Below are 19714 nucleotides of genomic sequence, written 5' to 3' on the forward strand. Positions count from 1 at the left end.
GATTTTCTATATACCAACAACAAACTGATTGAAAAAGAAATCAGGGAAACAATTCCATTTACAACAGCCTCAAAAAAAAAAATACTCTGGAATAAATTTAACAAAAGAAACCAAAGACCTTTTTAATAAAAACTATAAACCACTGAAGAGAGAAATTGAAGAAGTCATCAAAAGATAGAAAGACCTTCCATACTCATGGATTGGTAGAATCAACATTCTGAAAATAGCCATACTACCAAAAGCAATCTACATGTTCAATGCAATCCCTATCAAAATTCCAATCACATTCAGCACAGAAACAGAAAAAGCAATCATGAAATACATATGGAAACACAAAAGATCTTGAATAGCCAAAGCAATTCTGAGCAAATAGTCCAATACTGGAGGCATCACAATACCCAACTTCAAACTATACTACAGAGCCATAACAATAAAAACAGCACAGTGTTGGCACAAAAACAGACAGGAAGACCAATGGATCAGAATAAAACACTCAGACATAAACCCACGCAGCTGCACCCACTGATCTTCAAAAAAGGAGTCCAAAACACACGATGGAGAAAAGACAGCCTCTTCAACAAATGTTGCTGTGAAAACTGGATAACCACATGTAGAAGACTGAAACTAGATCCCTATCTTTCACCTTGTACCAAAATTAACTCAAAGTGGATCAAAGACCTTAATATAAGGCCTGAAACTTTGAAACAACTCCAAGAAGCAGTAGGAAATACACTGGAACAGATAGGTATAGGGAATTACTTCCTAAATAGAACTCAAAAGGCTCAGTATCTAAGAGAAAGAACGAACAAATGGGACTACATCAACCTAAAGAGCTTCTGCACAGCAAAGGAAACAGTCACAAGACTCAAGAGACAACCCACAGAATGGGAAAAAATCTTTACCAGCTACTCATCTGATAAGGGACTAAAAGCCAGAATCTACAGGGAACTCAAAAAATTCGGCCTCCAAAGAATCAACCCCCCAATGAAGAAATGGGCATATGAATTAAACAGGAAATTCTCAAAGGAAGAGGTACAAATGGCCAGTAAATACCTGAAGATGTGTTCAACTTCCCTGGTTATAAAAGAGATGCAAATCAAAACAACACTTAGATTTCATCTCACCCCAGTTAGAATGGCCAGAATCAAAGGTAATAACAACAACAAATGCTGGGGGGCGGGGGGTGAAACAGGAACTTTTATACACTGCTGATGGGAATGCAAAATATTTCAACCACTGTGGAAAGCAGTATGGAGATTCCTCAAAAAACTAGCGATAGAACTGCCATATGATCCAGTGATACTGCTCCTGGGCATCTACCCAAAGGAAGGTAAGACAGGATACTGTAGAGATACCTGTACACCCATGTTTATTGCAGTACTATTTAAAATAGCCAAGTTCTGAAAACAACCCAGATGCCCTACAACCGATGAATGGATCAAGAAATTGTGGTCTATATACACAGTGGAGTATTACTCAGCCATAAGGAATAATGATGGTTTGAAGGTAAATGGATAGAATTGGAGGACATCATGTTAAATAAAGTAAACCAGGGTCAAAAAACACAAAAGCCGCATGTTTTCTCTCACACGTGGAAGATAGATCCACAGATAAACATGTACACAAAACAATCACGATCATATACAAACTCAGATGTAGAGCTGGTTTAAAATAGTGGAACTGCTTTATGTAACTTGGGGAACGAGGGAAAGAAAAAGAGAATGATAGAGCCTCAGTAAGACTGCGTAACATAAGATGTGAAGTAGAGGAGGTAAGGACGCATATTGAACGACGTTGAAAAAGGGGTGGGGGGTAAAAGGTAAGGGACAGTCACGGAAGGAGTTGAATGGACCAAAGTAAAGCACACCCACAGTTAGATACATTGAGACACCCCTTTGAACATCAATGTAAATATTAATAAAGAAAACCAGGACTGTAAAATAGGTACAGTCGGGGGGAATACTAGTGGGAGAGAGGAGGGTGAATGAAGGAGATTAAAGTGAGGGTAGATGGTAGATGGACTTCATATACCTATTTGAAATAGAACTCAGAAACCTCTTGCAATTGCTTGAAGTCAGGTGGGGAGGAGGCTGAGGGAAAGAGATGATGGGGCAATGTAATTAATGTATAATATAAATCTAATTGGAATTGTCACTATGAATCTGTCTCCCTGTATAATGATTATATCTTAATAAAAATGTATAAAAAACTTGTAGGTATGTACTGCTATGCCTTACCAGTGACAGGAGGGGGAAAACTCTCCTTTAGATCCTAATTGCCCATTATTACTATTAGAAACCCAAGATGATTTTTCTCAACATATATTTATTGAGCACTTACTCTGTGTCTGGTTCTGTGTAATGTCTTGGAAGTAAAAGACATGAATAAGGCACAGCTTCTTACTTCATGGGAATCACAAAGTGAGAGTTACTTTCCTGGTGTTACCCCAAGCAAATGTTACATTAAAACATTAGTTTTGATATAAGCCAGAATGTGATATGTACTAAAAAGCTAGGATTCACACAGGGCAGGACTAGGGATCAAGACAGCTAAGGAAAAAGACAGAGGCAAATTGACTTGTCTGACAAGAAGACTGGAAGAACTGAGGTAGGCCAAGATAGCAGAACTTAACATATTTTCTGAATATGACAGTTCTGAGAAGTGTATCAGCCAGGGTCTCTTTGTAGCTGACTGGTGCATGCATGAGGCTGTCTGACTTCCTGATGGCAAAAATCTATCTCTGCAAATTATCTCTTTATAATTCACAATTTTTCAATAAATATAACTTGTTATTAATTATATAAGTAAAGGATGTTCATTAAAATATAAATAGAGCAACATATACAAGATGTGAAACCAAGTAAAACTCACTTGCAATCCTACCACCACTTTTGTGCCTAAACATTCATATATTCATTTATGTAAATAAAATATACCCTTCAATGGAAATGGATTTATTCATATATTATGTACATATGCATAAACCCAGAGATCTTTCCATACAATATTTATTTTCTTTCCTCTCTCCAGAAATCTAATATTAATAACCTAATATATATTCTTCTAATCATTTGTATATTTCTTCATAATTTTCTTTATATATTCTTTTTTCTTTTATAGGTTTCCAGTTATTTGTTTTAAAATACAAGGATCAAATTATGTAGAGAGCTTTACACTTACTTTTCTCATGGATAGTTTCTAATGAGCAGTGCTTCTCAAACTTTGAAAGTATTAGGATTCATTTGGAAATCTTGATAAAAATGCAAATTCTAACTCAGTAGCTCTTGGAAGAGTCTCACGATTCTGTATATCTGACAAGCTCCCAGATGATGATAGCATTGTTCCTGAGTGCTATGGGTATAGAGATCTGTTTGAATCTTTAGAAAGTTTTATTCATACTGTATTCTCCATTTAACAGCTCCTCACTATTAGAGACTTTCCCTTTGTTTTCACAGTTTTGCTGACACAAAAACTAGAGCGGCCTTTCTTTCATCTCATTTCTGGTGTTTTTAAGTCACCTATTTCTTACTTCTAAATATTCCAGGGCTCAGTGACCCTGGGCCAGTACCATCATTTTAACATGTGTTTACTGCCAGTCTACCAACCGCTGTATGTGGTTGCCAGTACTTAAGACTCATCATGAAATAACTGTACAGGAATGGTTGCATCCTAGTCATTTGGACCCTCCACTACCATCCACAATTGGTAAGCATCCCTAATATCTAGGACGTCTGAGTTAGTACGTACAGAAACTTCATGTTTTGATATTTATTATGTTGGGGTATTATACGCTTACAATGCCTTGGAATGAAAATTCTATTTTTAAATTTTTGCATCTGATCTATTAAATTCTTATATATATTCAGTCATTTCTAATGATAAAGTGTTCATTTTTATGCCATGCCTGAGTACAATTTTCTTTTACTGGATTCCTTGAACGTTTATCATGGAGAATTGCTGTTCTAAAAATGTGACATGCAGAAAAGCAGTTATGGACTTGGCACTCCCAGTATTTTATGCTAACGCCTTGTGGGTGTCCTTCGGAACAGATTACATACACCCACAGACGGAAATACGAACCACTAACGATCTTGTTTAACAGGTTCAAAACATGTCTCAGTCTATCGAAGTCTTAAACTTGAGAACGCAGAGAGATTTCCAATATGTCTTAAAAATGGAAACCCAAATGAAGGAGCTAAAGGCCAAGTTTCGGCAGATTGAAGATGATCGCAAGACACTCATGACCAAGCATTTTCAAGTGAGTTTGGCTTCCGCCACCTTGTCAATCCAGATGACACACTGCATGCAGTAGACTTCCAGTATAGCGATGACGGTGCCTTGGCCCATGTGCCGATGTAAAGACTCACTGGGGACTCAGTCATTTCTGCAGGAACCTGATCATTCGCTGGGAGGAGCACATAGCAGACTGCTAAGAAAAGGGCTTCATCCTCCTGAGTGAGGTGGAGCTTCCAGAGAGATTTATGGTACTCCAATATCTAAGACAAGGGGGAAATCACAAGGAGAATTAATAATTAAATTACTAAAGCTTTTATAATGATTTTAGGTTCTGCTGGTGTGAGCAGAAAAGTAGAAAACATAAATTATTAAAAGTAGCAATAATACCATTAATAAAAGCATATTAAAAGAAGATTATTTCATAATTTTATACAGATAAACTATTTTTTTAAGATTTTAAGTGGTTTGTTGGCAATTATCTAGAAAATGGAAAAAAGTGTTTTAAGTTTGTGGTGGACTTTTATTAACTATATATGACAGCTATTAATTTAAAAAAACCTATGGGTCTGAGAATACCACTTGAGTCTCTATTGAAATGTCCTGCCTTAAAGGACATAGCATACAGTTTATAAAACACATCATCGTTGTCCACATACTAGCCTCTGTTTTCCCTGACAATTAGGAAGTTAGTTGACCCCAATATTGGGGAATGGACCTGAAGTACATGGTCAAGGAAAGAAATGGTTTTTGAACATACTGGAGAGAGGTAAGGAGCCAGTCAGAGATATGCGACAGCCCCTGCAAGGTACATCTTAATGTGGCAGAAATTGCCACGGTTTGCAATTTCTATCTGTGGTCTCAGGAGTTTGAATACAGAGGTGTAGATGACCGAGATTAACACTGAATCAGCTTCCAAGCTTTATAGATCACAACAGAAGGGGAAAATAAAAGGGCAATAAAGTTGAGTGTATTGACAAGAAAGAAGGTTGAAGTGATAAACTGTGGAGTTTCAATTGAAGGAGATGAGAACAAAGCCAGAGGGGTAAGAAATTAGAACACATTGCACCTAGAAGACTCAATAAGTGTAAAGATGACAGGAAATGTGAGCCTAGTGCCTCATTATAGGCTCTCCACTGTAATCCCAGTTACTCTCCTCAGGAAGCAGAGATTAGCCCAGAGAAAATGTTAGTGAGGCTGCATTGCAACCAAAAGGCTTGGCAACGTTGCTCATGCCTGTCATCCCAGCTACACAGGACGCCATAGGTAAGAAGGCAGTGATCTGATGCCAGTTCCGGGCAAAAAAATAACCTAAAAAAGCAAACAGAGTTGGAGGTATGGCTCAAGTGGTAGAGTGCCTGCCTAATAAGTGCAAGGTTCTGAATTCAAACCCCAGGACCTCCTGACACACAAAGACTGAGTAATTTTTCCAGGGTCATATAGCTAACATGTATTAGAATGAATATACAAACCCACAAGTTCAGCTCCAGACTTGTGGCTTTCAATACTGATACTACATTACCTCTGCAAGTAGACTTTAAAATTTAAAAAGCACAATAATAATTAGATGTTCAGCATATGTTTGTTGAATTTATTTATTCTGTAAGTTCCATCATGAATCAGATTTTGCTACAGGTGCTGAGGTACCATACATGAAAACAAGAAAATCAACATTCCCAAAACAAGTTTAACTTTGATAACTGCTTTTTTTAAAAATCATCTTCTGATGCTTGATTTTCATCTTATATCACATAAGGCTGTCCACATAAAATACTTAAGCCAGTCATCCCACTTGAGATTACCATTCGTACAAGAAGAGATTGCCATTTGCAAGATACTCTGTCTACTGTCAGAGCAACACAGGGGAAAGTGAAATTTGAGAAGTGATTAGCAAACACTATATTTGATTTGTGCATTGGTTGGACAAACCACTGTTCTCTGACAATTTCCAGACTTTCAAACTTCATTGTTAAAATCTAATTATGAATTTTTAAAAAGATTTTTAAAAACTTACTTTTTAACGCAGCAAAGGAAACAAAGCTATCAATATTTTGACATTGAATTGCTCTTTTAAATATGGTAGAATATAAAACTTTTCATTGTTAACAGTTATAATAAGCAGCAAATGGTAGCACCAGAACTTTTATATTAAAATCCTAATGAAACAATTGTGTCTCCCTTTAGGGGTGCCACAAAATGCTCAAACTAATAAGTTTATTCCAAAATGAGTCACAGAAATGAGCAATTCTCTGCAGTTCTGCCTCTTGACTGTGATAGCGATGAATCTTTCTCATTACTAAGTTTCCTTACCCTCCTGCTGAACATGCATGTGTAGATGAATTCAAAGATTTCTGAATTTATAAAGCAAGTCAAAATTTCCCCTAAGCAACACAAACTCATCAATCAGGGTAGCAATGGGAGCCGCTGCTATTTTCATACATTTATAGTGATAACATCTTCTAAATGCAATTTAAAAGTGCAATTTGCAGTTCCTTAAATTAGTGTACAATATGGTTTCTGACAGCACGTATGGATTATTCTCTAATGATCAGAAGAGCAGTAAGTCATTCCACAAGTGATGGCATCTGCACTAAATTCACAGTTAAATCAAATGCTTGAAATATCTTTGTTGACCACTACTGAGTTAAAAGGAAAAAATATGTGTGTGACATTAAGTTGGTACTTAGTTCTGTGATGTCTAGAAGCCAGGGACCTACTTTGACAAGATGTACTTCTTGTCCCCTTGACAAAAATCAACATCTAAGTTTCAAACCATTCTGTGTAATTGACTTGTATGTTACATAAACTATACATCTTGGTCCCTTAAAGAGTTAATACACCAAATGGCTAAGTCATTCTTCCTTCATAACAACTTCTAAATTACCTATGCTAAGACAAATGCAATCAGAGCACAAGTAGTAATCAAAATAGTAAACAGAAACAAACATTTATTTGAGCTTTGGGAAGCTGTGAATGATTTATTATACTTGCTCAGCTCAGCTTCCGAATTAAGTTGGACTAAGATGGATATTAAAAAGAGCTAGCAGCCAGGCACCGGTGGATCACGCCTATAATCCTAGTTACTCAGGAGGATCACAGCTCGAAGCCAGCCTGGAAAAATAGTGTGCAAGGCCCTATCTCAAAAAAAAAACCCATCACAAACCCATCACAAAAAAGGGCTGGTGGATTGGCTCAAAGTATAGGCCCTGAGTTCAAGCCCCATATTGCAAAAAAAAAGACCTTGGAATAGCCAACCACAATGAAGGACAAAGGAGTAAGTGGCCATGACTAGGAAACATCTCAGTGTGAGGGAAAAGCTGATCCAGAATCCAAAATTTCCTTCATGTAGTCCTATAACCAGGATATTCAACAGATGGAAAATTACTCTTAAATAAACAGTCATAGATTTGTGTGACCTGTTTCCAATCACTTTATTTGATACATAGTAAGAGAATGGGATCCTGTTTCTATTTTCTAATTAGATAACACATTGTTCATTTTATAAAATGCTAACAGAAAGTGAGATAACACAAAAGCTCATAATTGTTACTATGGGAAGGTTTTCTAACTATGATAAGGATCAGTTTGTTTTATAGTAAAGCATATAACCATTTACAGAAAAGTTATTATATAGAAAAGGTGAGATGCATGGCTTGATTGTGAATGATGATGATGCTAGGACTTACAGTTTCACCAAGAATCATTGAAGAATTTTGGAACTGTTTTAATAGCCTCTTCTACGTAGCACAGTAAAAAGAACATAGCTGATCTGAATTAAATGAGTCTTCTCTGTTTTCTACAGGAATTGAAAGAGAAGATGGATGAACTCCTGCCCTTGATCCCTGTGCTGGAACAGTACAAAACAGACGCCAAGCTGATCACCCAGTTCAAGGAGGAAATCCGGAACCTGTCTGCTGTCCTCACCGGGATTCAGGAGGAAATTGGTGCCTATGACTATGAGGAACTGCATCAAAGAGTGCTCAGCTTGGAAACCAGACTGCGTGACTGCATGAAAAAGCTAAGTGAGTGGCTCTTATTTGTCTAAGTTGTGTTTTTAGGTAGCTTCAGTGAAAACTGCATCCTTACCTTTTGCAAGGAGTCAGAAACTACCCAGTTCTAGGGGAATCAATTCAACACATCCCTTAATGACCGAAGCTTGCCTGGCCACTCGGGATACTTAAGTTTCCTGACTTTTACAGCACTTTGTTGCCATTTGGTAGCTTGAAATAAGTAGTCTGGCCAGTAGTCACCTCTAATGCCTACACTAGGGGAAATGTTTTATTTATTATTTGTTTTTAAATGTGATGGTCAATCATTGCTTGACTGGAAGAAAGGGAAGACATTTTTGGTACTGAAGAAAGTTCAAAGCACAGGAACATGAAGTAACCTTAGAACTTAGTGTGACTAGAACAAAATAAAACAACTCCTTCCCTCTGCAGAGTTGCCATCTAGCACTTCAATATACTATAAGAAATAAAAAGAAAAGACGTCTTTAAATACAGTGTCACCACTCTGCAAGGGGAAAGTATGTGAAATGTGTATGTGAAAGAACATTACGGACTCTAATTTTGGACTCCTAAAATGTGTGGTTCAACCTGGTCTTGGTTTATAAGTCTCCCTTTTCATCCATGAGCTGATTATTCAATTGAAATCAACATGAGACCAGTCTGGAACTCGAATGCAAAATTATCAAGTGGCCATGAATGGACCAAGGAGGAAACAAGTCCATTTAGGAACAACGTTTTAGTTGTTGACACGAAGTGACATGGCAGGGAGTTAAACTCAATAAGCAATGCTCAATCAAGACAATCTAGAAAAGAAAGTAAACGACAAGGGGAGTAAAATATTTGAAAACCAAAAGATATTAATTTCTAGTAAAAAAAGACTTCAGTGAATAACTATAAATGCATAAAATAAAATGTGAATGCTTACAAGAACATTTTACGATGTGGTTCGAATGATAAATGAAGAATGATAAATTTCATGTGAAATGCAGCATTCAGTGTTTACAGTCTCAAAAATGAGGGAACCAGCATGACAGAGCCCCTCTTATAGTTTTCCCAGGTTTTCTAAGAGAATCCAACAAAACCAAATCAGAGAGAAATGAGATAAATCCAAGGGCTAAATACATGTACAGGAATGTTCAGCTCCTAGTTCCTCATTAGCCAAGGTCCATACTTTTTCACATGAGTGGGCAACAATCAGTGATGGAGATCATGGCTCCAGCTCTTATTCTTCTGCAAGTCACTGTACCTGTCTTTGCAAGCACAGTTTTGTGAAGTACAGATTTAAAATTATTTTGCTCTGCTGAAAAGCTCCTGTGTCCTGGCTCACACTCTATGGCTTGTGAGGCCCTTTGAGGGCAGCCCACCCCACCTCCCTATACTTAGGTTTTGCCCTTTCTTCCCTCACACACTGTGTCCCAGCCACGTGGTCTCATGGAGTGCTTCCTGCTCCCAAAACACTCTGCCTCCTGTGGACCCCTTCTTTCTCAACTCACTTTCATCTATCACGTGTGACATACTCCTAAGTAGCCTTCCTATCTCAGGTTACATGTTCTGTCTTCCCAGAATCCTTCATTGCCTTCCTAACTATCCCTGCTATATGCTCCTAGGGCCTGATATTTCACTGAAGATTGAACTTTTTATGTTTCATCATCGTTGCAGGTGTAATAGAATGATTTTTATACTTTTGTTCCATGAAGAACATTGTCTATCATGTTCCCTCTACTTGCAGAGAAAGTTTATTCTATAAATATTTGCTGAATAAATTATTTAAGGAACCTTAGGAATTATTTCTAAACTTTTCAACAGAAAATTAGTTATTTTACATGGCAAAGAATGATCTATTTTACTTGTTAAAAGGAAGGGGGGGTACGGTGGCTCAAGACTGTAATCCCAGCTCCCAGAAAGCAGAGGTTGGGAGGATTTCTGTTCAAGGCTAGCCTGAATAAAAAGTTAATGAAAACCCCACCTCAATCAACAAGCCATGTGTAGTGGCACAGCCCTCTAATCCCAGCTCTGGGAAGCATAAGTAGAAGAATCACAGTTTGAGACCAGCCTCACTCTAAAAAATAACTAAAGCAAAAAAGACCTTATTCAAAAAATAACTAAAGAAAGAGCTGGTGCAGTGACTGAAGCAGGGGGTAGATGCTCACCTACCAAGCAAGGGATAGGGAAGACAATACAGGTGTGATGGCAGAAGTCTATAATCTCAGTTACTTAGAAAGCAGAAACAGGAAGGCCCCAAATTTTTTTAAGATCCTCCTTTTAGCTGCATAATATTTAAGTTAAAAATGGCATAGTTGTGACAAGATTACTAAACATGAGAAAACACACTTGACATGACACTTACAAAGCTCTTAGATGCCTCCAGTTGTAGAGTTTATGATTATTACTACAGTAAACAAACAATATTGAGACAAAGAAAATCCACTGTTATGTTTCATTCTTTTTTAATCAAGAAATGTCTTTTGTTGTTGTTGTTGTTATCTTTTTTTTTAATTTTTATTTTATTCATATGTGCATACAATGTTTGGGTCAATTCTTCCCCCTTCCCCCCGTCCCTTCCCTTAACCACCCCATCAGCCCCTCAACCCCCTCACTTCCAGGCAGAAACTATTTTGCTCTTATCTCTAATTTTGTTGAAGAGAGAGTATAAGCCATAATAGGAAGAAACAAGGGTTTTTGCTAGTTAAGATAAGGATAACTATACAGGGAGTTGATTCACATTGATTTCCTGTGCATGTGTGTTACCTTCTAGGTTAATTCTTCTTGAACTAACCTTTTCTCTAGTTCCTGGTCCCCTTCTCCTATTGGCCTCAGTTGCTTTAAAGTATCTGCTTTAGTTTCTCTGCGTTGAAGGCAACAAATGCTATCTAGTTTTTTGGGTGTCTTACCTATCCTTATACCTTCCTTGTGTGCTCTTGCTTTATCATGTGATCAAAGTTCAATCCCCTTGTTGTGTTTGCCCTTGATCTAATGTCCACATATGAGGGAGAACATATGATTTTTGGTCTTTTGGGCCAGGCTAACCTCACTCCGAATGATGTTCTCCAGTTCCATCCATTTACCTGTGAATGATAACAATTCGTTCTTCTTCGTGGCTGCATAAAATTCCATTGTGTACAAATACCACATTTTCTTAATCCATTCATCAGTGGTGGGGCATCTTGGCTGTTTCCATAACTTGGCTATTGTGAATAGTGCTGCAATAAACATGGGTGTGCAGGTGCCTCTGGAGTAACCTGTGTCACAGTCTTTTGGGTATATCCCCAAGAGTGGTATTGCTGGATCAAATGGTAGATCAATGTTTAGCTTTTTAAGTAGCCTCCAAATTTTTTTCCAGAGTGGTTGTACTAGTCTACATTCCCACCAACAGTGTAAGAGGGTTCCTTTTTCCCCCGCATCCCCGCCAACACCTGTTGTTTAGTTCAATGTCCAGAATAATTACCAAATGATGTGTCCCCAGAAAAAGAATAAAAATCTCAAACCACATTTACTTAGTACACAATGTCAAATTTCTTTGGCAGTTACAAAGAAGCTTCCAAATGCATATTTTATCATAAAATATCCAATTGAGAATATTCTGCTAAATGACAGTATATAGGATGGGTCTGTGTAGGACTTTTCTTGTTTTAGATGAGATCCATATGTTCCAGAGGAACCTTTCCAGACCCTAAGAATGAAGTGGCCCCTTTGTTCCTAGTGTCTCACAGCTCACATAGGCATTGCTTGTGGAAGCCAGTCCCTCTAACTATAAATGGATCTGCTACACAAAGACAGACAATATTAGCTCAGGCTAACAACCCCTTGCACCTGAAGGCGTGTCAGTTATATTTTTGAACAATTAACTTGGAAAACTCAGGATTTGCCAATTTTAGAAATGAGCTTCACTGCTACATGTATTGTGTCTGTGTTCCCTGAGCTGGGAATAGTCTCAATTGCAGCCGGATAATTTTACACTACACACCCTCAGCACTTTCATGACACACAGCCTCTTTCATCCAGTCTTCACATACCTCGCTACAATCAACCTCCTCCGATGCTGAACATTGTATTTGAATCAAACAAGGTCAATCTAAATGAGTGTAAATTCATCCTTTTTTTGGTAGTGTTGGGAGTTGAATTCAGGGCCTCACACTTGCTGGCAGATCCTTTTTCTTATTATGAAATTATGGATAATATTTCAATGGTGTCCTTAGGCCTTAGGATTTGATCTATAATATATATTTATATGTGTGTACAATTACAATATATCTATATATAATATTCTATAATATATGTTATATATTTTCACAATTTTATTCATTTTCTCATGTACCACAAGATTTGAAAGACTATGACAAACTCCATTAATTAATACTTGTTTTATTTCATTATTTTATTTTCCTTATTTTAATGTATTTATTTTTCAATGCTGGGGATTGAACCCAGGGCCCTGTAAATATTTATTTTAACTAACTTAAAGCATATACTCTAGCAGCCAATATAATAAAAATATCAATTGATAATACAATTGGTATTCTCTTTTTTAATTTAATGAGATGGTTGTTTTTTGTTAATTGAGATGTCTGTATACAGTAGTCTCTCAATATCTGAGGGAACTGTTTCTAGGACCCTCACAGATAACCAAATCCACCCTTTATACACAAAGGGCATTCCCATATTTATTATATTATTGTAAATTACTTATAAAATATAACATACTGTGATTGGCATATAAATAGTTGTTATACTATATTATTTTGGTTATCATAACAAGAAAATGTAGTGTATGTAGTTCAGTATGGATGAAATTTTTTCAGATATTTGTGATTCATGGCGGGTTGAATCTGAAGAATGCTCTCTGCTCCCTGTTCACTTAGCAGGGAGGCCAGTGCCGCAAACAATGAATCCAAATCTTTTATGGTCTCAGAAACTAGGTAATTGCCCATTCTATCAGGTTTATGTTGGTGAACCACTTACTGACTGTCTCTGAGCAGAAAGGATATTTATCGACTGCACCACACCCCTTGATAACCATGGAGAAAACACTCCCAAAGTCACATGGTCTGTGAAAAAAAAGTAACTTTATATTTTCCATTAAATAAGAATCACTCCAATTAAAGAGTGTCTGATGATAGATGGATGATTGATGATGATGATGATGATAGATAGATGATAGATGGAAAGATAGATGATAGATTAGATAGACAGATAGAAACATAGACATAGATATAGATGTGTAGGGTTGCAGAAGAAATCAAACATAGCACAATTTTGAGTGTGACACTAGGTTGTAATTTGATTAAAATATATTTGACTTGGTATTTACATTTCCCTGCAATTGGTACAGGTTGGATCAATTCATGTCTGAAAATCCTTTAAAATCTATGCCCATTATTATCTCATAAGTGCCAGAATATCAAAATATCAGACACAGGGACTTGAGAAAGAAACAATCATTAATCATCATGAGGACCATTGGCAGAAAGGGTAGGAATAAGACAAGTCAAGGGTTCAATGTTTCCCAAGGGTCTGAAATCCATGCTATGCTACTCAGATGGAGGGTGAGGCACTGGATAGTTACAGTACAGCAATACAGTAGCAAGGACAAGCAGGCTTGTTGATCAGTGGAGTCTCCACTCTTCACAAAGCTTCTCAACACACAAGGCCAATTAGCAGAAGGCGGAAATGGATTGGAAGAGAGCATAAAATCACAGCAGTGATGAATGCACTTCCCCTCACTTTTGCAATGGATTTGCTTTTAAGCAAATTGTCACAAGGTACATCACATGAATTTTAAGATGCTAAAAAAAAAAAAAATCAACTTCACCCCCTTCAAGGTCTCTCCCAAACAGTAAATAAGACCCTGAGGGAATCACGAGTCGTGGAAAGCATTATGGCGCCATTTAGTGCATTTCTAACAGAGAATTAAAAGTTTGGAGAAAATAGAAATTAGAAAAGTGCTTCAACAGCAATGCACCCTAGTGGCCTGAGTGGGGTATGGTGATATTCTTCCCTAAGTGTTTAATTTTCTCCTATGAGAGGCTGAATAGAATAAAGTCCCATGTTCAATTAAATCATATCACATTCCTAGACATGCAGAATATAATTACATGCATGTGAGAATTTGCCTGAAAAGACCATGGCGAAAGCTGTTTTACCCCCTGCGATCATCAATAGATATTTAACATAGGTTATAATCAAGCTTTTCTCTTTCCAGTCTTCTGCCCCAGTCCCTCTGATCTGTTTTAGGGCAATGGTTTGGTGCCATCTAGTGAAGCACTAGATGCATCTTTCTATTAAAACGATGGCTTGAGATTCCATGTTACTCTGATAGGTATTTGAAGATCCAAAGATGAGTAGGAGACCAATTCTCTTGACTGAAGAGAAACTTATATTTCAGTGGGAAATAAAAACACCCAAGTAGATAAGTACAGCTTCATGGAGTGCGTAGTGCTTGACAGGCACGATGACAGCTATTTTACATGTGTTTGTTTTACTCTGGGTTAGGCTTTGATATTGGCAATTTAAGGAAAAATTAACTTCCAATCACACCTACTGGAGTCAATAACTGTAAGGCCAATTCTTTCTGAACTCAAAGACAGATTTCTTCTCCACAAATGATTTCTTTTATAGAATACCTCCAGTAGTAAAGAAATTCCCCAGCTACCTCAAAAAGTTGAATTTAATGAATAGAACCACTATCCACCCAATCACTTTGGGAAAAGAAAAAAGAAAAAAAGAAGCCAGAAACTGAGTCATTCGTGATTTTCTCCTGTACAACGGCATCTTTTTCCTCCCATCACACCCATCCCTCAAAACCACCTCTTCTCTGCATCCTCGTTACTAGCACCCAAACCCAGAGCATCATTAGCATTTCTCAATTGAATTACTGCAATGGCCTCCACTTGACTTGACTGAAGGGATCTCTAGCACTCTTGAGTACTTGGTGTAATCTTTCCTAAATACAAATCCAGTCATGTTACACTTGTATTTAAGTGTTTTATATTTAAAACTGAATCCAGACACCTTTGCATGGCTTGTCACGATCAAGTGGATTCTGTTTGATTCTCTAGCCCTCATCTCTCAAGTTCTCACTGACACCCACCCTAAACTCTGGCCGTTCTCATCTTTCAGTTCCTCTGTAGTGCCCATTTTCGCTTTCCTGGACATTGACTGTGTTCTTCCTTTTCATGGAACGTTTTCCTCTGTACCTTACTTATCTAAATTCTATCACCTTTTCATTTTACATACCAGGCATCGATTCTTTGAGGAGCCTTCTCAGATTGTTCCTCTGGAGTGATCTTCCTCAGACTCCCTACCCTCCCTACCCCTCTATGGTAAAGCCCATTAGCACATTTTACAGAAATTACCCATTTTTGATCATCACACCATTATATATGTGTTGTTCCTACAAGAAAGGACTACTTCTGTCTTATTCTAGATGAATCCGTGGAGACTATCCCAACATGCCTGAAACACAATAGCAAAATTTAGTGTCTTCAAAGCATTTAAGAGCAAATCTCATTTTTAAAATAAAAGGCTTTAAGTTGCTTTAAGGAATCAATGGATGTCAAACATAAAACATCTACATCTTTCACAAAGCCAAAAATTTTTGGGAGAAAAGATCACAAAAGCACAGTATTTTTTTCCATCTTTGTTTTTCTTGCTGGAGGTTTTTTCCTCAATGATTTCAGTTTTTCCTTGTTCTGCCTAACATTTACAGTGAGAGACACTGAAAATCTCAGTGAAAGCAGAAAGTAATGAAAAAGTGCGGTGGAGGAGTGAGATTTAGTTCAGAATTTAGTAACAGGACAAATTTACAAGACTACTTTCCCAGATTGAATTGATACAACTTCAAATAAGTCATTTGAAATCATTTATCAAAGACAATCCTCCTTGCCCCCAAATTCTAAACTGTACTGTAAGGTGACAATTTCTTCAGTGTCCTTGCACTGGCTGGTTAATTCTTTGGGAACTCTGAAACCCTATTTTAGCCACGTTTTTTCAATAATTGGTAAATTTCACCATTAAACTGACTTATGACTAATCTTCCTTTTTATGCCCTATATATTCTTAGATTACAACTAAATAACAAACCTTTTAAGGACATCTGGCCTGTATTTCTACAAACAAGCATGAATTTCCAAACTGTTTGGGATTTCATGGCACAATTGTCCATTCCACAATTGTCCATTCAGTTTTATGTTAAACTTGTCTTTACAGTGTACTTCGAATTTATGCTCTAGTCTAAAATAGTCAAAGGAAGAGTGAAAACATTTTTTCCATAATAACTAAGAGTATAAAATTATTGTACTTTTGGAAAATGTGAGTTATTTAGATACATTTACCAAAGATCCTCTTGGAAACTCACTCTAGGGGTCTATGCATTTCTAAACTTTTCCCTTTTCCCTCATAATTGGTAAGACCAAACATGCAGATAAAAGTTTAAATTATAAAAGTAGGTTTTGTGTATACCAAATCATGAGGAGATAAACTCATTTTAAGTAGCCTTAATAGCCAGATGGGCCTTAAAAATCAAGTCATGTCTATTTCTTACTATATGAGTTCTCCAGTGGCCTTAAGTAGAAAGAAATAACATTCTGTCTGTAAACATACTCAACTATTCTGTTTAAATTACTTATATAGGCATGGCCTGAGGATCCAAATCTAGAAGCTGTTATTCAAGGATATTACATTTATATATTAAAGAAATAAACAAAAGGCAGGACAGATGGGTTTTATGCCTCATTGATCCAAAGCACCGATCTTCCTGCTGAATCCTAAATTACACATTTTCTTCAGCTAATGATTGATAATCATGGTTGTAACTGTTTATAAAAAATTAGTGTATGAAAGTCATAAAATAAAGTAGTCACTTTCCTCAATAACTTATTCAGTATGTTTTCTGAATATGCAAAACATACACATGCAATATATTATAAATCCTTATATTTTCTTGTATCTCACTACACAGAAGAGCACAGCAGGAGAAAATCAATGAAGCAAGCCTCCTAACTTCCTTCTTTGCCATCCACCTTTGCGGGAATATTTGTCTTCCAGGCACTTGGGGAAATTACTCTTCCAGTTTGGCTCCCTTTGTCCTCCTAGAAAGGGAAAGTAAAGGAGAAAGATAATGATTCATTTGAACCAAAGCCAGTTTGGGGGAGATGAGAAACAGAAATGGCTGCTATTGTTTATCTTTACAGTTTCTGTGCTCTATTAGAATCTAAGGATACTCACTTTTCCTTAACACTAAGGTCCATGAAATTATAACTGCAAAAACAGCCAGGAATCTTATGAAGTCCTCCAACTTTAGTTTTACTAGTTTCATTTGACAAGGCAAATTTTAGCTTAGGAAATCATCAGTCATTTGTCAATGATGTTTTTAGTGGGAAGATGTTGTTTTGCTTCCTAGGGGGAGAAAGTAGAAGAAGAAGAAGATCTCCAGAATCAAGCTGATGATGTTTCTTTAGTTTGTTTGACTACAACCACAAGTACCAGTTTCTCACCAGCATATAAAAGTTTGTTGATCCACCATCTAGTCAATGTCCCCTTAGTTAAAATGACAAAGTGTAAAGAACCTGTGGTTTATAGATGAAGAAACTCCACTCCAAAGAATAAATGCATTATACAATGATTTACTGGTGTCACCAAGATTTCCTACCTCCTTGTCCCAGTTTTTTAGCTATACAAATAACAGAACTTCCAAATAAGGGAATTATGAACATGCATGCCCATGCCATAATATTTTTTTTTCATTTTTCTTTTATTATTCATATGTGCATACAAGGCTTGGTTTATTTCTCCCCCCTGCCCCCACCCCCTCCCTTACCACCCACTCCACCCCCTCCCGCTCCCCCCCTCAATACCCAGCAGAAACTATTTTGCCCTTATCTCTAATTTTGTTGTAGAGAGAGTATAAGCAATAATAGGAAGGAACAAGGGGTTTTGCTGGTTGAGATAAGGATAGCTATACAGGGCATGCCATAATATTAAGGATAGACAAAGGCGTGGTTATCCATGGTTACTAAATAGATCAAGTGCCATCTGCTCACAGGCTTCATACATTTGTTTCTCATATCATCAATAGCTCCTTCTACTAGATTATTACTAGAGACAAACAAAACATAAAGAGACAACAGCAATAATGTAACACAATATCTTCCTTACCCCTTTCTCTCTACTTCTTCTCCCTTAAAAGAATCTATTGTACCTGGTGCTTTGGTTTAAGGTTTTTCAAACCATTCCCATCCCAGTTCTGACCCATCACTCTACATTTCAGTCTTGTGATTATCAATAACTTCTTCCCACCAAGTTCAATCATTATTTTTTTGATTGTATCTTGCTAGCTATCTAGGTGGTATTCTCCACAGCTCAGTCCCACATTCTTCCTAAAGCATTTTCTTTTGGATTTTTTTGGTACCACACAGTATTTTTTTTTCTATCCTATTTATAACTTCTTGGGCTTTTCTGCTTGTTCCCATAAATATCGTGACTCATGGAGCTCTGATATAGATACCTCTCTCTGTGTTTGCCTCTCCATAAGGTAACACATCGCCCTTGTTTTCATTATCATCCCACTCGAGACTGTCAAAACTGTATCTCAAAAGGGAACCTGCTGCCTTGATCTATATACTATCCCCACTGGATTGTTTCACAGTCATGAGAAGCTTAACCTGCCTTGGATTCCTGATTTTTGTCTCTTCAAACCCATTCCTCCCTTGTTTCATCTAAGTAAATGGTACTATAACCTTCCCGACTGGACAAGCCAAAAATCTGGATGTTATTCTAGATTATTTTTCAACCTGAGATCTTTGTTATCCATGTGCCAGTTCCATCACCTTTATTCTTAAAAACCAAACATATCCACTTTTTTTCCATCTCTGTCACTACTTCCATATCTCTCACCTGAACCAGTGTTGATAACCTCTGTACGAGACTTTCTGCCTGAATTTTATTTGATGTACAATTAACTGACCTCCCAGGGGCTAGAGTGATCTTTTCTAAATGCAGCTCACATTTGATTACTCTTCCCGTTCTCTTTTCTAAAATTCTACAACTTGCTGGATACATGGCTTAAGTGGCACAGCACTTGCCTAGCATTCTCGAGCCCTAGGCTCAATTCCCAGCAAAATAAAATAAAGAATAAATAAATCCTACAATGACTTTCAATCATACCCAAAATAAATACAAATACTTACTTTGATTTTACAAACTTCATGATCTACACTATTTATTTCTCCAACCTTTATCAACGTAGGTCCTTTGCAAGAATATTGACAATAGCTTATATTTCTTAAGTATTTATGTATGTACAAACATCCTTAGCACGTGTTTCTTATTTAACATTCTTGATTACACTGTGAGAGAGATTTTATTAATATTATTACCTATGAGAGATTGAGAGGTTAACACATTGTTCAACGCATTAGAATGTAATGGATGTAATCATGACCTAAATCCAGGCAGTGAAAATCCTTAATCCACAACCC

The 19714-nt window shown here is 37.0% G+C and overlaps 1 protein-coding gene across 2 annotated transcripts in view; it reads left to right on the forward strand.

The window, feature by feature from the left end:
* Positions 1-19714, forward strand: part of Olfm3 (olfactomedin 3) — a 202382-nt gene that overhangs the window by 171301 nt on the left and 11367 nt on the right. For both annotated transcript variants that reach the window (XM_020154970.2, XM_020154969.2), the window contains exons 3-4: positions 4103-4258; positions 8036-8255. In XM_020154970.2, coding sequence (XP_020010559.1) covers positions 4103-4258; positions 8036-8255 — 376 coding nt within the window. The remainder of the gene's footprint in view (positions 1-4102; positions 4259-8035; positions 8256-19714) is intronic.

This window comes from Castor canadensis, chromosome 12 (genome assembly GCF_047511655.1).
Source record: "Castor canadensis chromosome 12, mCasCan1.hap1v2, whole genome shotgun sequence".
Taxonomy (NCBI): domain Eukaryota; kingdom Metazoa; phylum Chordata; class Mammalia; order Rodentia; family Castoridae; genus Castor; species Castor canadensis.